An 18,308-nucleotide genomic window follows, 5' to 3' on the forward strand; every position below is an offset into this window, starting at 1 on the left:
GCAGGTCTTTTCCAAGATCCAAGCATGTTGTTCTCCGGGAAATCTGGCCCCTGGCACCAGGGGAGCAGAAGGCAAGTTGGGTGGGGTGCGAGGGAAAAGAGAGGGCCAGGAGGAGACGGGTTGGTTGCAGGGAGGTGCTGGGGACAGGGCTTGGGGAAGAGCCAGGAGGCGATAGGCTGTCAGGGTTGTGGCAGGGACTCAGACACGGCAGGGAGGTTGAAAGGGCAAAAAGTGCGAGAAGGGTTCAAGGGAGAGGCGGGGAAGCAACTACCAGGAAGAGGAAAGACGGAGTTGAGAGCTGGAGGCCTGAACAGGGCAGGGCGGGGCATGGGACGCAAAGAGGGAGGGGAGCAGAGGCAGCTTGAGCTGGGGGTGGGGAGAGGTGCTGGAAAGGTGGGCGGGGCTGGGAGCTGGAGGCCGAGGCCCCAGACCGGACTGGACCACCTTGGCCTCAGATCTCCGAAGAGCAGGAGGCTAGCAGCCATGCCGCTGGCCTTGGGCTACCTGTCTGAGGCTCTCTGGACGGCGCTCCGTCCCAGCACTCTCCTGCTGGGCGCCGTCGCCTTTCTCTTTGCTGATTTCCTCAAAAAGCGGCGCCCAAAGAACTACCCGCCTGGGCCCCCGCGGCTTCCCTTCATAGGCAACCTCTTCCATCTGGACTTAGACAAGGGACACCTGTCACTTCAGCGGGTAGGAACGGGAGAAGGTGCCTGGCCATGTCCTGACCCCGACTTAAAGACAAGGGCCGTTCCGGGTACCGAGGGCGGGAGGAAGCTCTGACACTAGAGGAGAAATCCAGGTACACCAGGCTTTGACCCTGGCTCTCCTTACTGTCGACTGGCATGATTCCATCTGCCCTTTTTAGGGGTGAAATATTGTTAACTGTTTACTACTTAAGTGTGCCAGAGGCGATATGTTCTTTAAGTCATTTAATTGTGTGTCTTATTACATGTTATTGGTATATTCTATTTATGATTAATTTGTCTTTTTAATACTGTTCTTGGGCAGAAATAAGAATTGTTTTTAACTTTCCTTCTCGGAGGCTCCATTTCCCATGTGTTAAATGGTGTTATTTATACCTAAATTACAACCACTTTTCAGCTGAATTGCTCCCATCACCGCAAGGACTGAGCCCCTGACCTTCGGCCTCCTTGCGCTGCAATCCACTCTCACTAAAGTGCTCATTTTTCAATGTCATTCCTCTGCTTCGACTTTCTTAGTGCTTCCTGCTTCTTCCCAAAGTTCATACTGGGTAGGGAACCACTTGGAACCCTTCTTGTAGCCTCTTTTTACTTCTTTATGATCATCTCCCATCAGGGCTTCCTCACTGTGGCCACTCTGCGGTCCGTAAAATTCCTTCCAACATCCAACGCTTTCTCAGGACCCTTCAGCTGCTTCCCTGCTTCTCAGCACAGGTACCCTGTTAACAGACTCCACGGGGATAGGTTGTTGTGAAGATTAAGTAAAACACTGAACCTTCAATGTTAATATAGCTTATAGTGCGTGCTCAACAAATCATAGTTCCCCTTTCCCTAAAAATGCCTGGAACACTTTGAAAAAAAGTCCATGATATAAACTCAAGTTGGAGAAGGTTTAATCACTTTTGGGAGAAACACCCAATTGATACCACTCAGTGACAAGATTAGTCTATAGAATTTTAAAGCTGGCTCTGAAATCTCTACCCTTGTGTAAAATAGGTGTTCTTTAATTTCCAAGTATTGGGAGATTTTCCTCTTCACTTTCCCATAATGATTTCCAGATTAAGTTGATTGTAGTAAGAGGATGTACTTTGTATAATTTCAATTTTTAAAAAAATATTTAAAGGTTGGTTTTATGACCAAGGTACAGCCCCATACATACTTGAGAAGATGGGGATGTTGTTTGTGGAGGGTTCTATACTCTATGTCAGTTAGATCTTATTAGATAATTGTCTTGTTTAGGTCTTCTGTATCCTAAACAATTACTGAAAGAGGCATATTGAAGTCTCCAACAATAATAAACATTTTTATGTGTCTAGTCCGTTCTGTTAGTGCCCCTTTAAGTATTTGGCAGCTCTTTTATTTGATACATAATAAACATTATGTATGTTTAATAATAAACATTTTTATGTCTCTAGTCAGTTCTGTTAGTGCCCCTTTAAGTATTTGGCAGCTCTTTTATTTGCTACATACACATTCAAATTATTACGTCATCTTGGTAAATTGGCTCTAATTATTAACGATGTGTGTCTTTATCTCTGATGATGTTCTTTACCTGAATTATACTTTATCTGATATATTATATTATATGCCAGCTGTCTTTTGATTCATATTGACAGACTGTATGCTTCTCTATTCTTTGCCTTTAACTTACTTACATGGTTACGTTTGAAATGAGTTTCTTGTAGATAGCATGTAATTGGGTCTTTTTTTTTTTTAATTCTGCCAATTTCTCTCTTTTCATTGGTGAATTTTTACCATTTATGTTTACTATAATTATTGATATGTTAATACTTAAGTCTTCCATTTTACTATAAATTTTCTATTTTTCACTTTTTTATATCCCTTTGTTTCTCATTTTCTGTCTTTCTATGGGTTACTTGAACATTGTTTCAGAGTTTCATTTCAGTGTATCTATGCTGTTTTGAGTACATCTCTTTGGATTGCATTTTCAGTGCTTGCTGTATAGATTACATGCTATGCATACATAGCTTACTGCAGTAGTAATACATATACACAGCTTATAGCAGTAGTTTTACCACTGTGACTGTTAAAACTTAGTACTGTTTAGGTCCCTACCTTCCTTACTTTGTAAGTTTCTTGAGTTTTATTTCTACATACATTGAGAACTGCAGACAGTATTATAATTTTTCTTTACACGATTTTAAAATTCAAAGGAAAAGAATAGTCTACTATATTTACTCCTTTATGTACCCTTTCAGTTGCAATTACTAAAGAACTTTCTTCAGCCATTCTTTCAGATCTGGTCTGCTGTCAAAAATTCTCTTAGCTCTTCTTCATTTAGGAATGTATTAGGAGTTCCCATCATGGCTAATGAACCTGACTGGCATCCATGAGGACTCAGGTTCAATCCCTGGCCTCACTCAGTGGGTTAAAGATAGAGCGTTGCCGTGAGCTGTGGTATAGGTCACAGAGGTGGCTGGGATGCCATGTTGCTGTGTCTCTGGTATAGTCCAGCGGCTATAGGTCTGATTTGACCCCTAGCCTGGGAACCTCCATATGCCGTGGGTACGGCCTAAAAAGACAAAAATAAAATAAAAGAATGGGTTTATATCACCTTCATTTCTGAAGTGTATTGTCACTAGATATGGAATTCTAGGTTAGCAGTTTCTTTTATTGAACACTATAAAGTGTTGCAATACTTCTTTCTGGCCTCCTTAGTTTCTGATGAGAAATATGCTATAATTTGAATTGTAGTTCCCCATAAATAATGAGTTCTTTTCTTCTGCATGCTTTAAAGAAATTTTTTTTGTCTTTAGGTTTCAGTGGTTTGATTCTGAGAAGTCTTAGTGTTGAATTATTTGGATTTTCTGGATTCACTCCCAACTTCTTTGATATGTAACTTTTTCTGTTAGCAAATAGAATTTTTCAGCCATTGTCTCTTTAAATATTTTTTCAAGTCTGCATTTTTTTTTCCTTCTGGTACTCTTGGGCACTGATGGCCTAAGTGTTTTGTTATTCTAACATAGGAACCTGAGGCTCAGTTTTTGTTCTTTACTCAGCCTACTTGCTCTGGGTTGCTCTGTTTGGATACTTCCCAGTCATGTCTTCGATTTCACTGATTCTTTCGTCATAACCACTCTGCCATGGAGATGTTTTATGGAGGATTTTTTTACATTATTGTTTTTTTCTGTTCTAAAATTTCTCTTTTTTTCATATGTATACTTTCTTTTACTTCAAGATTTTCTACTTCTCAAATTTTTGAGTGTGTTTGTTTCTTGAAACATTAAAACCTTTCCTATTTGTGACAGATGCTTTAAAATCTTTATTCTATTATTCCAATATGTCTATCCTCTCAGTATTTGTTTTAGCTCATTTGGGTTGAGATTTTCTGGTTCCTGGCAATGTAAGTACTTTTGGACTATACTATGGACATTTTGTGTATTTTTTGGATGACTTTGTAATCTGTGTAAATTTTCCATTTTAGGAAATAATCAACATGCTTATTTTCAGAATGCTTAGTTTTGTCATTGTGATTCGAATATCAATTCGGGTTATAAATCTTCTGCAGTTCTGTTCTGGTCTACCTGACTTATGTGCTATCCATCCTCATAGGACTCCACCCCACATTCCCATCAGTGCAGGCTGGAGAGAATGAGGATCGGGACAAAAGACCGGGGCCACTCCGAATAGCATAGCCTCTTCCTCACTGCAGGGAAGATGGAAGTCTCCTTTCTACCTATATATGCTCCATGAGGAAGGGGTACCCTCTTATTTCTAAAGAGGGGTAGAAATCAGAATTTTGTCCACTGACATCCCCAAGGAGTCTCTTGTGTTCAAGGGTGATGTCACCCTTCAGCTCTCAGAGTCAACAGAGGAGGGAGACCACCTTGCAGTTGCAGAGGTCAGGTGAAGACAGGTGTCCACGCACGCTCTCCAGTGCTGTAGGCACCCATTAAGGTGGGGAAGAGTCACAGTTTTTTTCATGGATTGGCCTCCAGAACAGGAAGGTAGAAGGACTGAAGAAAGGTTTTTTTCCTGGTAGGCCTCTCTTTTTCTAGTCCTTTGGCTAGAGAAAGCAGGATTTTATTGGAATTCTTTTTGTCTGTGTCATTTAGTATCATGACTAGTAGGAAGAGTAAAATGGGATGTTTTTACTCACTTTTCTCTGGAATAAGAGAGGAATGACTAGAGAAGCTAAATCATTTGCCTAATGCATAAAATTGGCCCAGGATGAAATGTGGTAGGGTCTTATCCCCGGCCTCAAGATTTTTCACTGGGAGCTGCTAGATTTTATTTTATATAGGTTTGCATTTAAATATTTTTGGCTGCAAAACAAAGGGAGTTAAATGATGTGATTTAGTTATAATGAAATTTACATCCCAACAATTTAGAGGCATTAGGTACCAACTAAATGCTGTGATCTAAAACACAGTGAGAGGGCAATGAGGAAACTGATCTGTCTGTATGGGATGGTGGGAACCTTTCTCTTGTTTCCCCTCATTTTCTAACCTTCCTCTACCATAGCTCCTTGGCTTATTATAGGAGCATTTATATAATGAACACAAAATTTTGTTGGACTAAGATGGGGAAATGGTGGATAAAGTGGATAAATAGATTAGTGAGGATAAGCATTGTGTTGCTTATAACACAAAAACCCCAGCATATAGTGATATAAAAAAGATTGAAAATTATTTCTCTTTTACAAGTCAGTTAAGATATAGGTAAGATGTCCAGAATAACAAGGCTAAGTTGTACCAGAAAGTTACCCCCAAATTCCACTTTCTCCTATGTTGTTGCTCTGGTCCTGGGACACTGCCATGTGTGAAAAGGGGGAAGTGGGAGGTGGTGAAAAACAACATTCCTTTAAAGACTGACCCAGGAGGTGTACAAATCACCACTACTCACATCCTTTTAGCTATACCTGGAAAAGCTGTGAAATATGATTTCTAATTGGGAATCATGTGGCCAGCTGGTCTGTAGGGAGCTCTGTCGCCCAGAAGAAGAGAGAGGCAATAGCTTCATGCTTTCATTGCAGGATGAAACATGCAGAGATAGTTAGAAAGAGCCCTACTTTATGCCCACAAGCTGGGCTAAATCTCTCTCCCTCTTTTTCTGAAAGGAGGGAAGACATTATAGGTTTGCTATAAGAATCAAATAAGTTCATGAATATGAGTTTACTGCCAGGGTGCCTGGCACATTAGTTGATGCTTATTTCTATATGTGCTATTCTCCCCCTTTCTTCAAAAGTTTGGAGTAACAAACTCAAGGGAAACCAGTCGTTGGTTGTACGCCAGGCATCACTTGTCTGACCTGACAGCTGCATGGGCTCGATCAGTCCACTCTTGGCCACTTTCCCACCCCCATTCATTTGTCCATATCTTACCAGAGTCCTTTTTCTAAAATACACTCCCAAATATATCAATAAAAGTAAACACTTTTATTACTACTTTTAGTATTATGGATACTTAGCACCATAGTCTCAATGAAGGGAACTGGTATTATCCCCCACTTTGTAGATTTGGAAGCTGAGATACAGGGAAGGTAAATAAATACCTTGACTAAAAATAACATAGTAAGTAACAAGCAGGAGCTAGATTCAAATAGATTTGTATGGCTACAAAGTCTAAGTTCTTAAGCACTCATATACCTTACCTCTTCTATTCAGATTTATAATTGCAAGCAAAAGAAGATCCAAAATACTGCACTTGACATCAGTGCATCCTTGATCTAGCTCACATTACCTTGCCAGCCCAGCTCTCTATTCAAATGAGAGGTATTTCTTTCCAGGAGCCTGTCCTAGCCTCTGATACCGTTATATGCTTCCTATGTTTCACCCATCAAATCATTTAGTGTACAGAATGGTAATAAGAACCGATTACCTATCTGTTTGCACCATATATTTCAAGCATATTAAACTTAAGGATCTGTACCACCCAGCACCTGACCTTGACCTACCCCAGGGTTAGTGCTCTTTAATGAACCTACAGTCCAGTCAGACAGGAGAGCCCACTTGTTCCTAAAAGCTCATATTTTCCTGTCTTTGCATTCATACATGCTCTTCACACAGCCTACAGTCTTTGCGTTCATAATACATGTCCTTTGCTGACACCTTGACCTTCATTTAGGATTAGCTTGAATACCATCCCCTCATAGTAGAAGTTCTCTCCCATATCTAGTGTGGAAATAAATCTCTTCTTTAAATAGCTTCATACCCCTTGCTCCAAAATTATAGCATATATCATCCTTGCTGTGTTAGTTTTTTTCTGTAGTCAACCTCTCCTAAGAGACTTTTGACACTTTAGGAAAAGACCATGCATATTGATCTGTGTATGGCCCCCACATATAACTTAACAATGTCAGAAGGTGCCTGGGAAGTCTCAGCATTTCATAAAAACCTATTAGATTGAATTAGAACTTGGTTTCCACAGACTCTTCTCAGAAACCTAGTATAACCTCAAACCTACCTACTTGTGAGACCAGGATTCTTAACAGGAGTTCATGGGCTCCAGGGCCCTGGTGAATCCCTGAAACTGCATGTTAGCATAATTGTATCCATGGCAGAGGGTTTTCCTGGAGACCAGATTCATGACAGAGACAAGATTTTTAAATGATTTGATGACTCAAAAAAGGGTGAGAACCTCTGTTATGAACCTTCATTCCATAAGTTCTTAGGTGTCTTTTATGTGCTTTAGTGGATAGAAATACTTTTTAACTATAAAATATTACAAACACATAGAGACAATATTTTAATATACAATTTAGTGAGTGAGAGAGTGAGAATCTTATTCCTCCTTGTGCCTGACCCAGCTCTGCGCGCACACGCGCGCACACACACACACACACACACATTGCTCAGTGCTGGTGAGTATTCGGAGGAACAGACCCTCCTCTAACCAATTGCTAGTGGGGTAAGAAATGGTCCTTCTGCCTTTTCTCCTTTCCTTCATTTGGTGTCTGTTCTATTGTTTATGAGTTTAAGAACTTAGATTACAGTCTCCCTCAACTTTATATTTCTTGGTTCAATCTCATGTCTTGCTAACTGCCCATTTTTAATTTTTGTTCTCAACATATTTTGCTCTACGTCAAGTGCTTAACCCTACAACTATCATTTTTATCCTTCATATTGTCTCCTCTCTCCTACCTTTGTTTACCTTTTATTGCTCCTATGCTAATCTTTTTTCTGTATTTTTCTACTTTCATTTCTGATTTTAAGCCTCTTGAAACCTCCCGAACACCTTATGTAAACCTCTTTTGTTCCCTTACACTATCTCTTTTTAAAAAAGTCTTGTTTGTTGTCCTGCATTCAGAGTATTCTCTGCCTCATAAAGTCTTCTGAGATGATTGCGGGTCATCCATTTACCTCCATGTAATCAGTTGGGACAGTGACTGGCACAGAGCATTTAAGAAGTGGTAGGCATCACCATTGTTGGTACCAATGCTGCAGGAGGTCGTGTGACCTACTCATGTTCACACAATTGATCATATCATAAAAATGTTTATCCACTTCACTTGGACTAGAAATATACATGGGCAGAGGGCTGGCAGAGATGGAACTGTGCAGAAGTTCATTTCAGTAAATGCTAATGGCGTGCTCACTTCCTTCCAAGGACAAGCTGATGCTGAGTTGTATACCCTGCCAGTTAGGAGTCGTTTAAATTAACCTGAGATGTTCAGACCTTCCAAAAACATCGTTATTGTATATTTTAAATTAGTCAAGAAATCCTTTGGTGAAGTCTTAGAAGTTCATCCAGCCATTTGGCACAATGAAATTTTTTTTTAAAAAAAGTTGATTTATGCAGAGCCATTGGTGCCATTTATTAGAAGCAAAGACATGTACTGTAGAGGCTGACTGACATGAGTTGGAACCATAGCTCTGGCCTATATAAGGCAGGACATACTATGCTAGTGATGAGCCAACACTGATGGAAGACTCTAGGCCAAAAGGACCATGAGATGATCGCTTAGTCTTTAATGTGGGAGGAGGGTAGTGGCATGAGACTAAATCAATGGTAATTGTGCTGATAGGGTGACACTTGAGGGGACATGGGGGAGCAAAGTACATGGCAGTTGAGGAGGAGGGGGCACAGACACTGGAGGAAAGGAGCAATTCTGTTTGACACCACAGCCGGCAGCAAGACACAGCCCTGCAGATTGGAGGAAGAGGAAGGTCTGCTTAGATTCCTCTTTTGAATAAACAGATCAGGGAAGACACTGAATGCTGCCCATTGACTCCTGTCCAAGCTGTGTGTATGAATGACTGTTTATCAGAAGTGTCTGTGTCCTGTAGTGGATTCATCCCGAGTCTAGTTGAGAGGAGGAGATATGGAAACAGGTAGAAATATTCCCATCAGACCAAAGTATGTACACACACACACACACACACACATATAGACTCTGTCAGTACAAACTCCCCCTCAGCTACACACCCTCCATTCTGGACACACAAATACATGCATATTCACCTGTAACTGTTTTACTGTTTTTCAGTTTGTGAAGAAATATGGGAATGTTTTTAGCCTGGATTTTGGTGCATTGTCTTCTGTTGTTATAACTGGATTGCCTTTCATCAAAGAAGCCTTTGTCCATCAGGACAAAAACTTTTCAAACCGCCCCAAGTTCCCTATCCAACAACGTGTCTTTAAGGACAAAGGTAAGTCTCAGGACTAACAGAAGATGTGTGTGTGTGTGTGATAACCTGTGGTCTGTGAAAGCTGCCGGTGTGACTGCAATTGTCCAGTACTCCCTGGGACCAGGGCCATCATTAAACCCCTGCCCCTAAAGGGAACTGAGTGCCCAGCATTTCCCCCTTGAAGGCACCCCCTCAGGGACCTGGCAGGGTCAGCACTAATGTCAGGGATTTGTCACCTGCCTGATCTCACTCTGGATATTTGATAAGTAATATCCACATCACTCAATGATGGGGTGTGTTTTTTAAGCAGAGGATGAGGCCATGCATTCTTCTGTCTCTTTGCTTCCCTTTCAAATCTCTTCCCCTAGGAAAATGGATGTTCATCTCCTTCCTCCTCCTGATTATATAACCCCTTCTTAATATCTTTGCTATTAAGGCTCTGCTCCACTAGGTGTCTCAAGCGTCCAGGCTTTGTTACACCTGTTTGGCATAAATACTTAAAATCATCATTAAATATACTTACATATTTGAAAATAGAAATGAAAATTCAATTCCATTCTTCTACCAAAGCACTGTTTTTTTAAGGTGCTTCTCAATTCTGCTTTGAAATATTTTCTCCATTAGTTCTATGTCCATTTACTCTGATTATTATCTGCCATGTGAAGCCTGGTGCTGAGCATGAGTGATAACATAGTAAAGAGAGCAAACAATATCCTTGTCTTTGTGTAACTTCTGTTCTGAAAGACAGCATCAATCATGATAATAATTCTATGCCTTAGTGTTAAGAAGAAAAGAGCAGGGTGCCCTTATTAGGGGCATCTAATCACTCCTGAGACTCCGGAAAAGCCTAAGTAGTAGGTGACAATTTAATAAAGTGAGGAAGCAATCTGGCAGAGGGAATAGAATATAAAGAGTCTCTGAGATGGAAAGAAGGGCAGTGAACTAAAGAATTGAAAGGTGAAAGAGTTCCCATTGTGGCTCAGTGGGAACAAATCTGACTAGGAACCATGAGGTTGCAGGTTTGATCTCTGGCCTCACTCAGCAGGTTAAGGATCCAGTATCGCCATGAGCTGTGGTGTAAGTCGCAGATGCAACTTGGATCTGGCATTGCTGTGGTTGTGGTATAGGCCAGCAGCTACAGCTCTGATTGGACCCCTAGCCTGGGAACCTCCACAGGCCGTGAGTGTAGCCCTAAAAAAAAAAAGAATTGAAAGGTGGCTGTGACTAGTGTGGCAAACATAAGGATTAAATGGAGATAACTCAATGGAGATAATGGCAGAGTTTGGCCAGGGATAGTTCATGCAAGTTCTTGTTAAGGATATTGCTTTTTACCCTAACAACATTGGAAGCTCTTGAATGGTTTAAATAGAGAAAGGAATCATCATACTTACATCATACATTTCAAAGTCTTATCTAGGCTGCAATATCAAAAATGGAATAAAGAGAACAAGAGACCATGGAAGCACTTTAGGTTAGAGAAGGTGGTGTCTTGGACTATGGAGGTGGCCAGAAGTGACAGCACTGTGATTTAGACCAGGATAGTGGCCATAAAGATACATGGATTTAAGGTGGACACCCAGTGGGTAAAGGACAGAAGGAATAGGAGAGAAGGACAAGGTGATGGCTGGCTGGGGTGGGGAAGCTGTATGAAACAAATAATGAATTTAGTCATGGATATACTGAGTTTGAAATGCCTTTAAATCCACAGAGTCAAGCAGGAGCTTGTACATATGTCTATAGAAGAGGGGAAGAAATAGATGTTCACTCTCAGTAGATGTCATTTACAATTTTAGGAGTTGAAATGATTTCCTAGAAATGAAAGCTAGAGTAAGAGGGGGAGAGTCTTCGTAACTACTCTTGAAGAATCCCTTCATTTCAGAATTTGATGGAAGTAGATGGATTATAAGAGATTTGATAAGTTCTGTGGTCGGAGAATCAGGAGGAAAATCTGCAGAGTGTGGTGCCCTGAGCACCATGGAAAAGAGTATTTCAAGAAAGAAGTGTCTCATGCTGCCAACATATCAAGATAAGGTGGAAAAGGATCCAGGATTGGACAGCAGAAAAGACCATTTCATTAAGGTGGAGGCCAAGGCCAGATATTAGAAGGGGTTGAAGAGTGTTCTGAAAGTGGAGACCGGAAAGGAGTGTGACATCACCTGTGTTATGAAATAAATGATGGTCTATTGAACACACTAAGATGAGTTTTTTTTTTTTTCCACCTTTGCCTGTCTTGTACTTTCTTTATAGTCTGGTCACACCTCCTCATTTGTTCGAGTGATTCATTTATTTACTTATCTTTTAAGACCAGGTTGGGTTTAAGCCTTGCTTCTTTAGGAGTATGGACTTTGTCTAACCCATAAGTGTATTCTTAGTATGTAATATAACAAATACTTAAATAGACTTTGATGGCAAGTCATCAAAACATGGATTTTGGAGTCAGACAGGCCTGAATTTGAATGCCAGTTCAGCTGCTTACTAAGTTTGTGACTTTGGAGACCTTACTTTCATCCTTTGTTCCTCATTTTTCTCATCAACAAAATTTAAGGGGTGTTGGCAGTAATGATTCTATCTACCACAGAGAGTTTCTTTGAGTATTAAATTACATAATACATAAAAATATTGAAGTGCCAGCATTGCAAGCAATTGGTAAGTGCTAGCCATTATATCCATTGCTTTGCAGTTATTTCTCTGAATAGTTTGCAAGTACCTTAATGTCCCTCTTCCTTCCATCAGATGCATATTGCTGTGGCATTATTGACTTTCTTTTCATAACTTTGGCTCTCTTTTCCCAGGAGTGGTCATGTCCAATGGCCAGGTATGGAAAGAGCAAAGAAGGTTCACCCTGACAACACTGAGGAACTTTGGTTTAGGAAAGAAGAGCTTAGAGGAACGCATTCAGGAAGAGGCTCAATACCTCATCCAGGCAATAGGAGAGGAGAATGGTGAGTGTGCCACAGAACAAGTGCTGTGGACTGGAGCTCCTTCATTCACTAACCAGATGCTCAATAAGTGCCTACTTGCCTGTCTGTCACCCAGCACTGTGTAAGGCGCAGAGAGGATAAGAGTGCACAGCTAACCATGACCTGCCCTCACGGAGCTTGAGAATTAAGCAGAAGAAGATGCATGTTGAACACTTTGCTGATTTTATTTTATTTTATTTTTGTCTTTTTTGGGCTGCACCCATGGTATATGGAGGTTCCCAGGCTAGGGGTCTAATCAGAGCTGTAGCCACTGGCCTACACCAGAGCCACAGCAACGTGGGATCCAAGCTGCATCTGCGACCTACACCGCAGCTCATAGTAATGCCGGATTTTTAAACCCACTGAGCGAGGCCAGGGATTGAACCCACATCCTCATGGATGCTAGTCAGGATTCTTAACCACTGAGCCATGACAGGAACTCCTTTTTCATTATTTTTTTTTATTTTAAATGCTGGTCATCATTTTGACTTCCCAGGCATTGACTGAGAACTTGTGTGTCAGACCTTCTGTAGGATGCTAGGGCCACAGAGGTGTTTCTGTAATTGGTATGTCATATGTCATGTAGAGTGGATTAGAAAGAAATAGAAAGTGGAAATAGAAAGAAACCTTCTGAAGGACCCATCGCTTCTTCTGCCTCCAGGACAACCTTTCAACCCTCATTTCAAAATCAACAATGCCGTTTCCAACATCATTTGCTCCATCACATTTGGAGAACGCTTTGACTACCAGGATGATCAGTTCCAGGAGCTGCTGAAGCTGCTGGATGAGGGCATGTGTCTGCAGGCATCAATGTGGTGCCAGGTGAGGCAGTTCTCACTTCCTATCTTTGATCAAGATAATGAGCTGATGACTGACATAGGCAGGTTTGTCCTTTTAAAAAAAAAAACCTAACATATAACCTTTTAAATTTGACTTTAGCACAACCACATTTGAGGTCATTCTGCTGCTGAATTTAAACTTTATTAACATTCGCATGAAGCAAAAAACTTTGCATGTCCTATACCTAGAAACCTATGTTGTTTTCTTTAAAAAGCACAACATCACTGTGGCCTTTGAGATCCTCTCTCCATGTGCCTCCTAGCCCACCACCTCCATCCTCCCTCAGAAGTCATCTTCTGTGCCTGCCTCTCTCTGGGCTCACTGATTTGAGATTCATAGATTAGTTGATCTTTTTAAAAATTCTGTTTATTTCTCCACTGTATGAATATGACACTGCTTGAAATTCAATTTTCTTTTGATGGAAACTTGAGTGATTTCCAGTGTAGGGATGTCTGAACAAAGCTGCTGTGAGCATTCTTGTTGAATGTTCATGGTGACACTTCCTCTCAATTTTCTTGCATATACATGTGGGCATGAAAATACTTAAAGTTTTCCCAAGTGATTGCAAGACTTACACGCCCATCCTCACTTGATATTATCCATCTTCTTATTTCATAGGTTATAGATTTTGTGGGGTCAAACCTCACCCCTTTGGTGGGCCCTGCCCTGCACGTTTGTTCTGCTAGGCCTGTGACTCTGTCAATCACTCTGCTTACCTTCTTGGTCTCTCAGCCACATTTCTGGACTTGTAAGACACATCTAGGGGAAATTCAGCCTCCAGTCTTGAGGTCACTTCTCTGGTATCTAAAAGAGAATTTACTCATATTTATTTGTGATAAGCTTCTTTGCTTGGAAGTTTATGGACACATCACACCACAACTGATAAAGCAGATTGCATGATTCTAGGCACTTTAAAGAGGCATAATGCCTGTGAGCTATTATGATAACTGTCAGTGTTATTTTTAATTAACCTTCCTTATTCTCACTTCTTATCTTGGTAGTCACCCATTCAGTAATTCTGATTTAATCCCTCCTTTTAAGACAGAACCTAGGAAGTCATGAGAGTTCAGTGGGTACCCAGCTGACAATTCAGTTCCCAGGGGAAAAAAAAACATTCCTGGGCATAAGATAGAGCAGTGGGGGAGGAGTAAGAAGCATTTCTTAGAGTCCCAAAATAATCCAGGCCCTTTGATATCCAACCACACATACTTATCCTAGGTAATTTTTACAGCCATCTTTTGAAGACGAACTGCTGCATCTTGATGTAATGTGGGAATGTGTAAGCATGTCCACATAGTGGTCTACTGGTCTGTGTTAAGTTCTGTATTGATTTTATGCATGTCTCATGAATGCATGCATGTCTCACAACACTGAAGCCCTACTGGCAGCAAGTTAAACTAAGTAGTAACAAATTACATTATCACTACTGTTATTATTGTTATTATTATTATTACTGCCAAATTTGTTTTTTACTTTTTAGGGCCACACCTGCAGCCTATGGGAAGTTCCTGGGGTAGAGCTTGAAACTGAGTTGCAGCTGCAAGTCTACACCACAGCCACAGCAACACCAGTTCCAAGCTGCGTCTACAACCCACACCACAGCCTGAAGCAACGCCAAATCCTTAACCCACTGAATGAGGCTGGGAATCAAACCCATATCCTCACAGGCACTATGTTGTATTATTAACCTGCTGAGCTGCAATAGGACCTCCTACCAAATTCTTACAGCTAGAAAGGAGCACAGCTAATTATCAACATCTGTTTCATTTTAAGTTTCGTCATTTTCCATTGTGTTATACTATTTGTTTACTACCAGATATTAGTAGAGAAATATATTCAAAAACCTCTTTATTTCACTGTAAAATGTCTTACCCACAAGTACAGTACATCTGAGTGGGCAGAAAAATTCGTATATATGTTTAACATATATAGAAACATTGACAGTACATAGATAGATATGTTTTACACGCACACAAATATATATACAAACATACATATTAGTGGCAATTGCCTTAAAGTGAAATTAGAGAATGGAAAGAGACTGTCAGAGGTGCTGCTGATTATAAGGATCTGCGAGTAAGACAAGTCCAAGCAGATGACATTTGAGTAGCACCTCAGTGAAAGAAGGGGCTGGAGTCACACAGATTCCAGAGGAAGAGCATTTCCATGCAAGGAACAGCGAATGCACACGCCTAACCAAGAACATCCTTGATGTGACCACAGAGGCCCATGGGGATGGACTGGAAAGAGTGAGACAGGGTGAGATGGCCGAGAGGGATGGCAGAGGAGGTGACAGGAGTGGGAGGGACCAGCTCCCGTAGAGCTCCAGGACAGGAATGATGTGGAATTTGTCTAAATGCCATGGAAATTCCCTGGAGGATTGAGAGCCAGAAAGGGAAATGAGCTGATCTAAATTGTTAACGGATCCCCCTGGCAGCTCCATGGACAATAGTCTGGGAAGGGGGTCAGGTATAGAACCAGGAAAACTGTGGGAGGCTTTACAGCATCTAGGAAAGAAATGTCTGTGGATGGTACAAGGGATGACGAAGCAGATGCAGTGGTGAGAAGAGGTCTGAAACTGGTTGCATTTTGGACAGAGTATGGAAATGCTTTTCCAGGGGGTTGAGAAATGTGTTGAGAGAGAGAGAACAAGAGTGAAGAGTGACTCCAAAGGTTAAAGAAAAGAGATGGAAAGAGAAGATGTTTTCCTTGTCTCAAAATGGAAAACTGGAACCACCTTGTTTCTGTGACTATTTCCTTTTTCAATCAGATTTACAATATCATTCCATGGATAATGAAATTCCTTCCTGGACCCCACCAAACCCTCTTCAGTAATTGGGATAAACTGAAAATGTTTGTTGCCCATGTGATTGAAAACCACAGGAGAGACTGGAATCCTGCTGAATCAAGAGACTTCATTGACGCTTACCTCCAGGAAATAGAAAAGGTGAGGAAGCCAGAATTGTTTCCTGAGTTTAGACCTTAAAGAACAAATGAGGGGATTCTAGTTTATTATTGCTGCTATAACGAATTACCACAAACTTGAGAACTTAAAACAACACGTATTCATTCTCTTAAAATTCTGGAGGTCAGAAGTCTGAAAGGAGGTACGCTGGGTTGGAGCTAAGGTGTTGGCAAGGCTGCTTCTCCTGGAGGCTCTAGGGTAGAACCCATTGATTGACATTTCAACTTCTAGAGGCTGCCCGCACTGCTTGACTGATGGTCCCTTCCTCCATCTTCAAAGCCATAAATGTACCATCATCTCTGTGTTCATCCTTACCTCTTCTCTTTGTGACTTTCTTCCTCCCTCTTACAAAGACTTGTGATTACATTGGACCCACTGGAATAATCCAGAATAATTTTCCAATATGAAGATGCTTAACTTAATCATATCACAACATCCCTTCAACCACATAAGTTAGCATCCCTGGGTTCCAGAGATCAGGACGTGAACATCTTTGTGGGTCATTTTTCAGCCTACCCCAGGGAATAAAAACAGTGGGGATGTTTCACAGAGTGGAGGAATAACCTTAACTCAGAACTGATGAGAGGACTAGAAAGCAAGATACAGGTTTAGGGTATTTGGCTTGAGACCTTGAGAAAGCCCCAATACAGCCTTGCCTAGCCTATTCTCTGCCCTCTGCACACACCTGAAGGAGCTTTACACAAAAGGAAAAAGGAACATAGTTTTGTTGTTGGTTGGACATGTGCCCAGTACTTACCCCTTCCCTCAGCTCCCCAGTGCAGAAGATGAATAAATTTGAGTTGGATGCAAGAGTTTAGCCTTAAGTGGGAGGGACTTTGCCTTCCTTCCTCAACCTCGTACCATCCACTTTCCAGTATGACAGGAAAGAAGTAGGAAGAAACCAAACTGGATGTTTAGCCTTTCCCATTGTAACCCCTCTGGTTAATAAGACATCACTGCATCAGAGTCGTCGTCTATGACCAATTGGATTATTCATTCCTTCTCCTCAAGTTGGCAAAATGGTAGATTTCTTTCCATCTGCTGTCTAATTTCACTTTATTGGCATAACATTAATAGAAGCGTTGACTTATCCTTTGAGGGGGAAACATCACTTATTGTAAGGTGTGCAGGTGAGGGAGGGACCACACACAGAGGAATGTCAATGTATCAAAACTTCTGAAGGAGGAAGGGTCTATGGATGCGAGAATGGCTGTTGGGATCAGAAAAGTGTAACCTAGAAAGGAAAAGATTAACAGGGAGATGTGTGAATTGTTGTACTTTAGAGAAATTTAGTCCATTCTTTCTGGTATCAGAAGAAACGTTCCTTGAGGATTTACGGCCTGCCTTTTCCACCTCAGGTAATTCACAGTGCCATCTGAGGAGTGTATGTTGTTATTTGTATTTTATGAAACAGGAAACTGAAACACAGAGCAGTTTAGTAATTTGCCCAAGTCCTACAGATAGTGAAGAATGTGGGTAATATTGGAACCCAAGGCTGTTTTCCAGTGTTCTACTATACTCTCCTGGACTGTGGTTGTAAAAAAAAAAAAAAATCAGTTGTTTGATTCTCATCTTCAAAAGGTAACAGAGGCTTCCAGCCCTTGGGCCAGGAGGATGATAAGGATGTGGCAGTAATGAGCCTCTGCCTCCTGCAATGGACAAAGGGAAAGCCATTTCTCCTGGGGTCTCTCCTTCCACGTTCTCTCTAGGATGACCCCCCATGTGTTTTGACAACCAAGATCCACCTGAATAAACCAATAATTGTTGTACTTTCTAGCATAAGGGTGATGCTACTTCAAGTTTCCAAGAAGAAAACCTCATCTTCACCACCCTGGACCTCTTTGTTGCTGGAACTGAGACCACGTCAACAACACTGCGCTGGGGTCTGCTGTACATGGCCCTGTACCCTGAAATCCAAGGTGAGCACATCAATGGGTGGGCCTGGGCCAGGTCGTTATGAGGCCCCTTTGAACACAGTACCCCAGAGGTGAGGCCGGAGGTTTGCCTGCTAGGATGGGGAGACAGGTGGGACAGTCATGGGGCCAGGTCTCCTTGTAATCAAGTACCTTCTTCAGTGTTCAAATGCCATCGTCTGGTATATCGTGTCCTCTGATATGCCTCTTTTTGCCTGTTCAGCTTCAACTGTGCCCACTCTGCATGGTGGCCTCACTAAATCACATCGTTTACTTTGTGTTGTCCTTGTCTGTGCCTCTCGGCCAACACATCTCTTCCCTAGAAGGATAATATAAAAT

The 18,308-nt window shown here is 41.4% G+C and overlaps 1 protein-coding gene across 1 annotated transcript in view; it reads left to right on the forward strand.

The window, feature by feature from the left end:
• Positions 1 to 404: 404 nt before the first annotated feature.
• LOC125132062 (cytochrome P450 2J2-like) overlaps positions 405 to 18,308 on the forward strand; it is a 29,303-nt gene continuing 11,399 nt past the window's right edge. Inside the window, exons 1-6 of the mRNA XM_047788865.1 lie at positions 405 to 690; positions 9,150 to 9,312; positions 12,084 to 12,233; positions 12,913 to 13,073; positions 15,862 to 16,038; positions 17,834 to 17,975. Coding sequence (XP_047644821.1) covers positions 484 to 690; positions 9,150 to 9,312; positions 12,084 to 12,233; positions 12,913 to 13,073; positions 15,862 to 16,038; positions 17,834 to 17,975 — 1,000 coding nt within the window. The 5' untranslated portion in view covers positions 405 to 483. The remainder of the gene's footprint in view (positions 691 to 9,149; positions 9,313 to 12,083; positions 12,234 to 12,912; positions 13,074 to 15,861; positions 16,039 to 17,833; positions 17,976 to 18,308) is intronic.

The sequence above is a fragment of the Phacochoerus africanus genome, chromosome 8, assembly GCF_016906955.1.
Source record: "Phacochoerus africanus isolate WHEZ1 chromosome 8, ROS_Pafr_v1, whole genome shotgun sequence".
In the NCBI taxonomy this organism is placed as follows: Eukaryota; Metazoa; Chordata; class Mammalia; order Artiodactyla; family Suidae; genus Phacochoerus; species Phacochoerus africanus.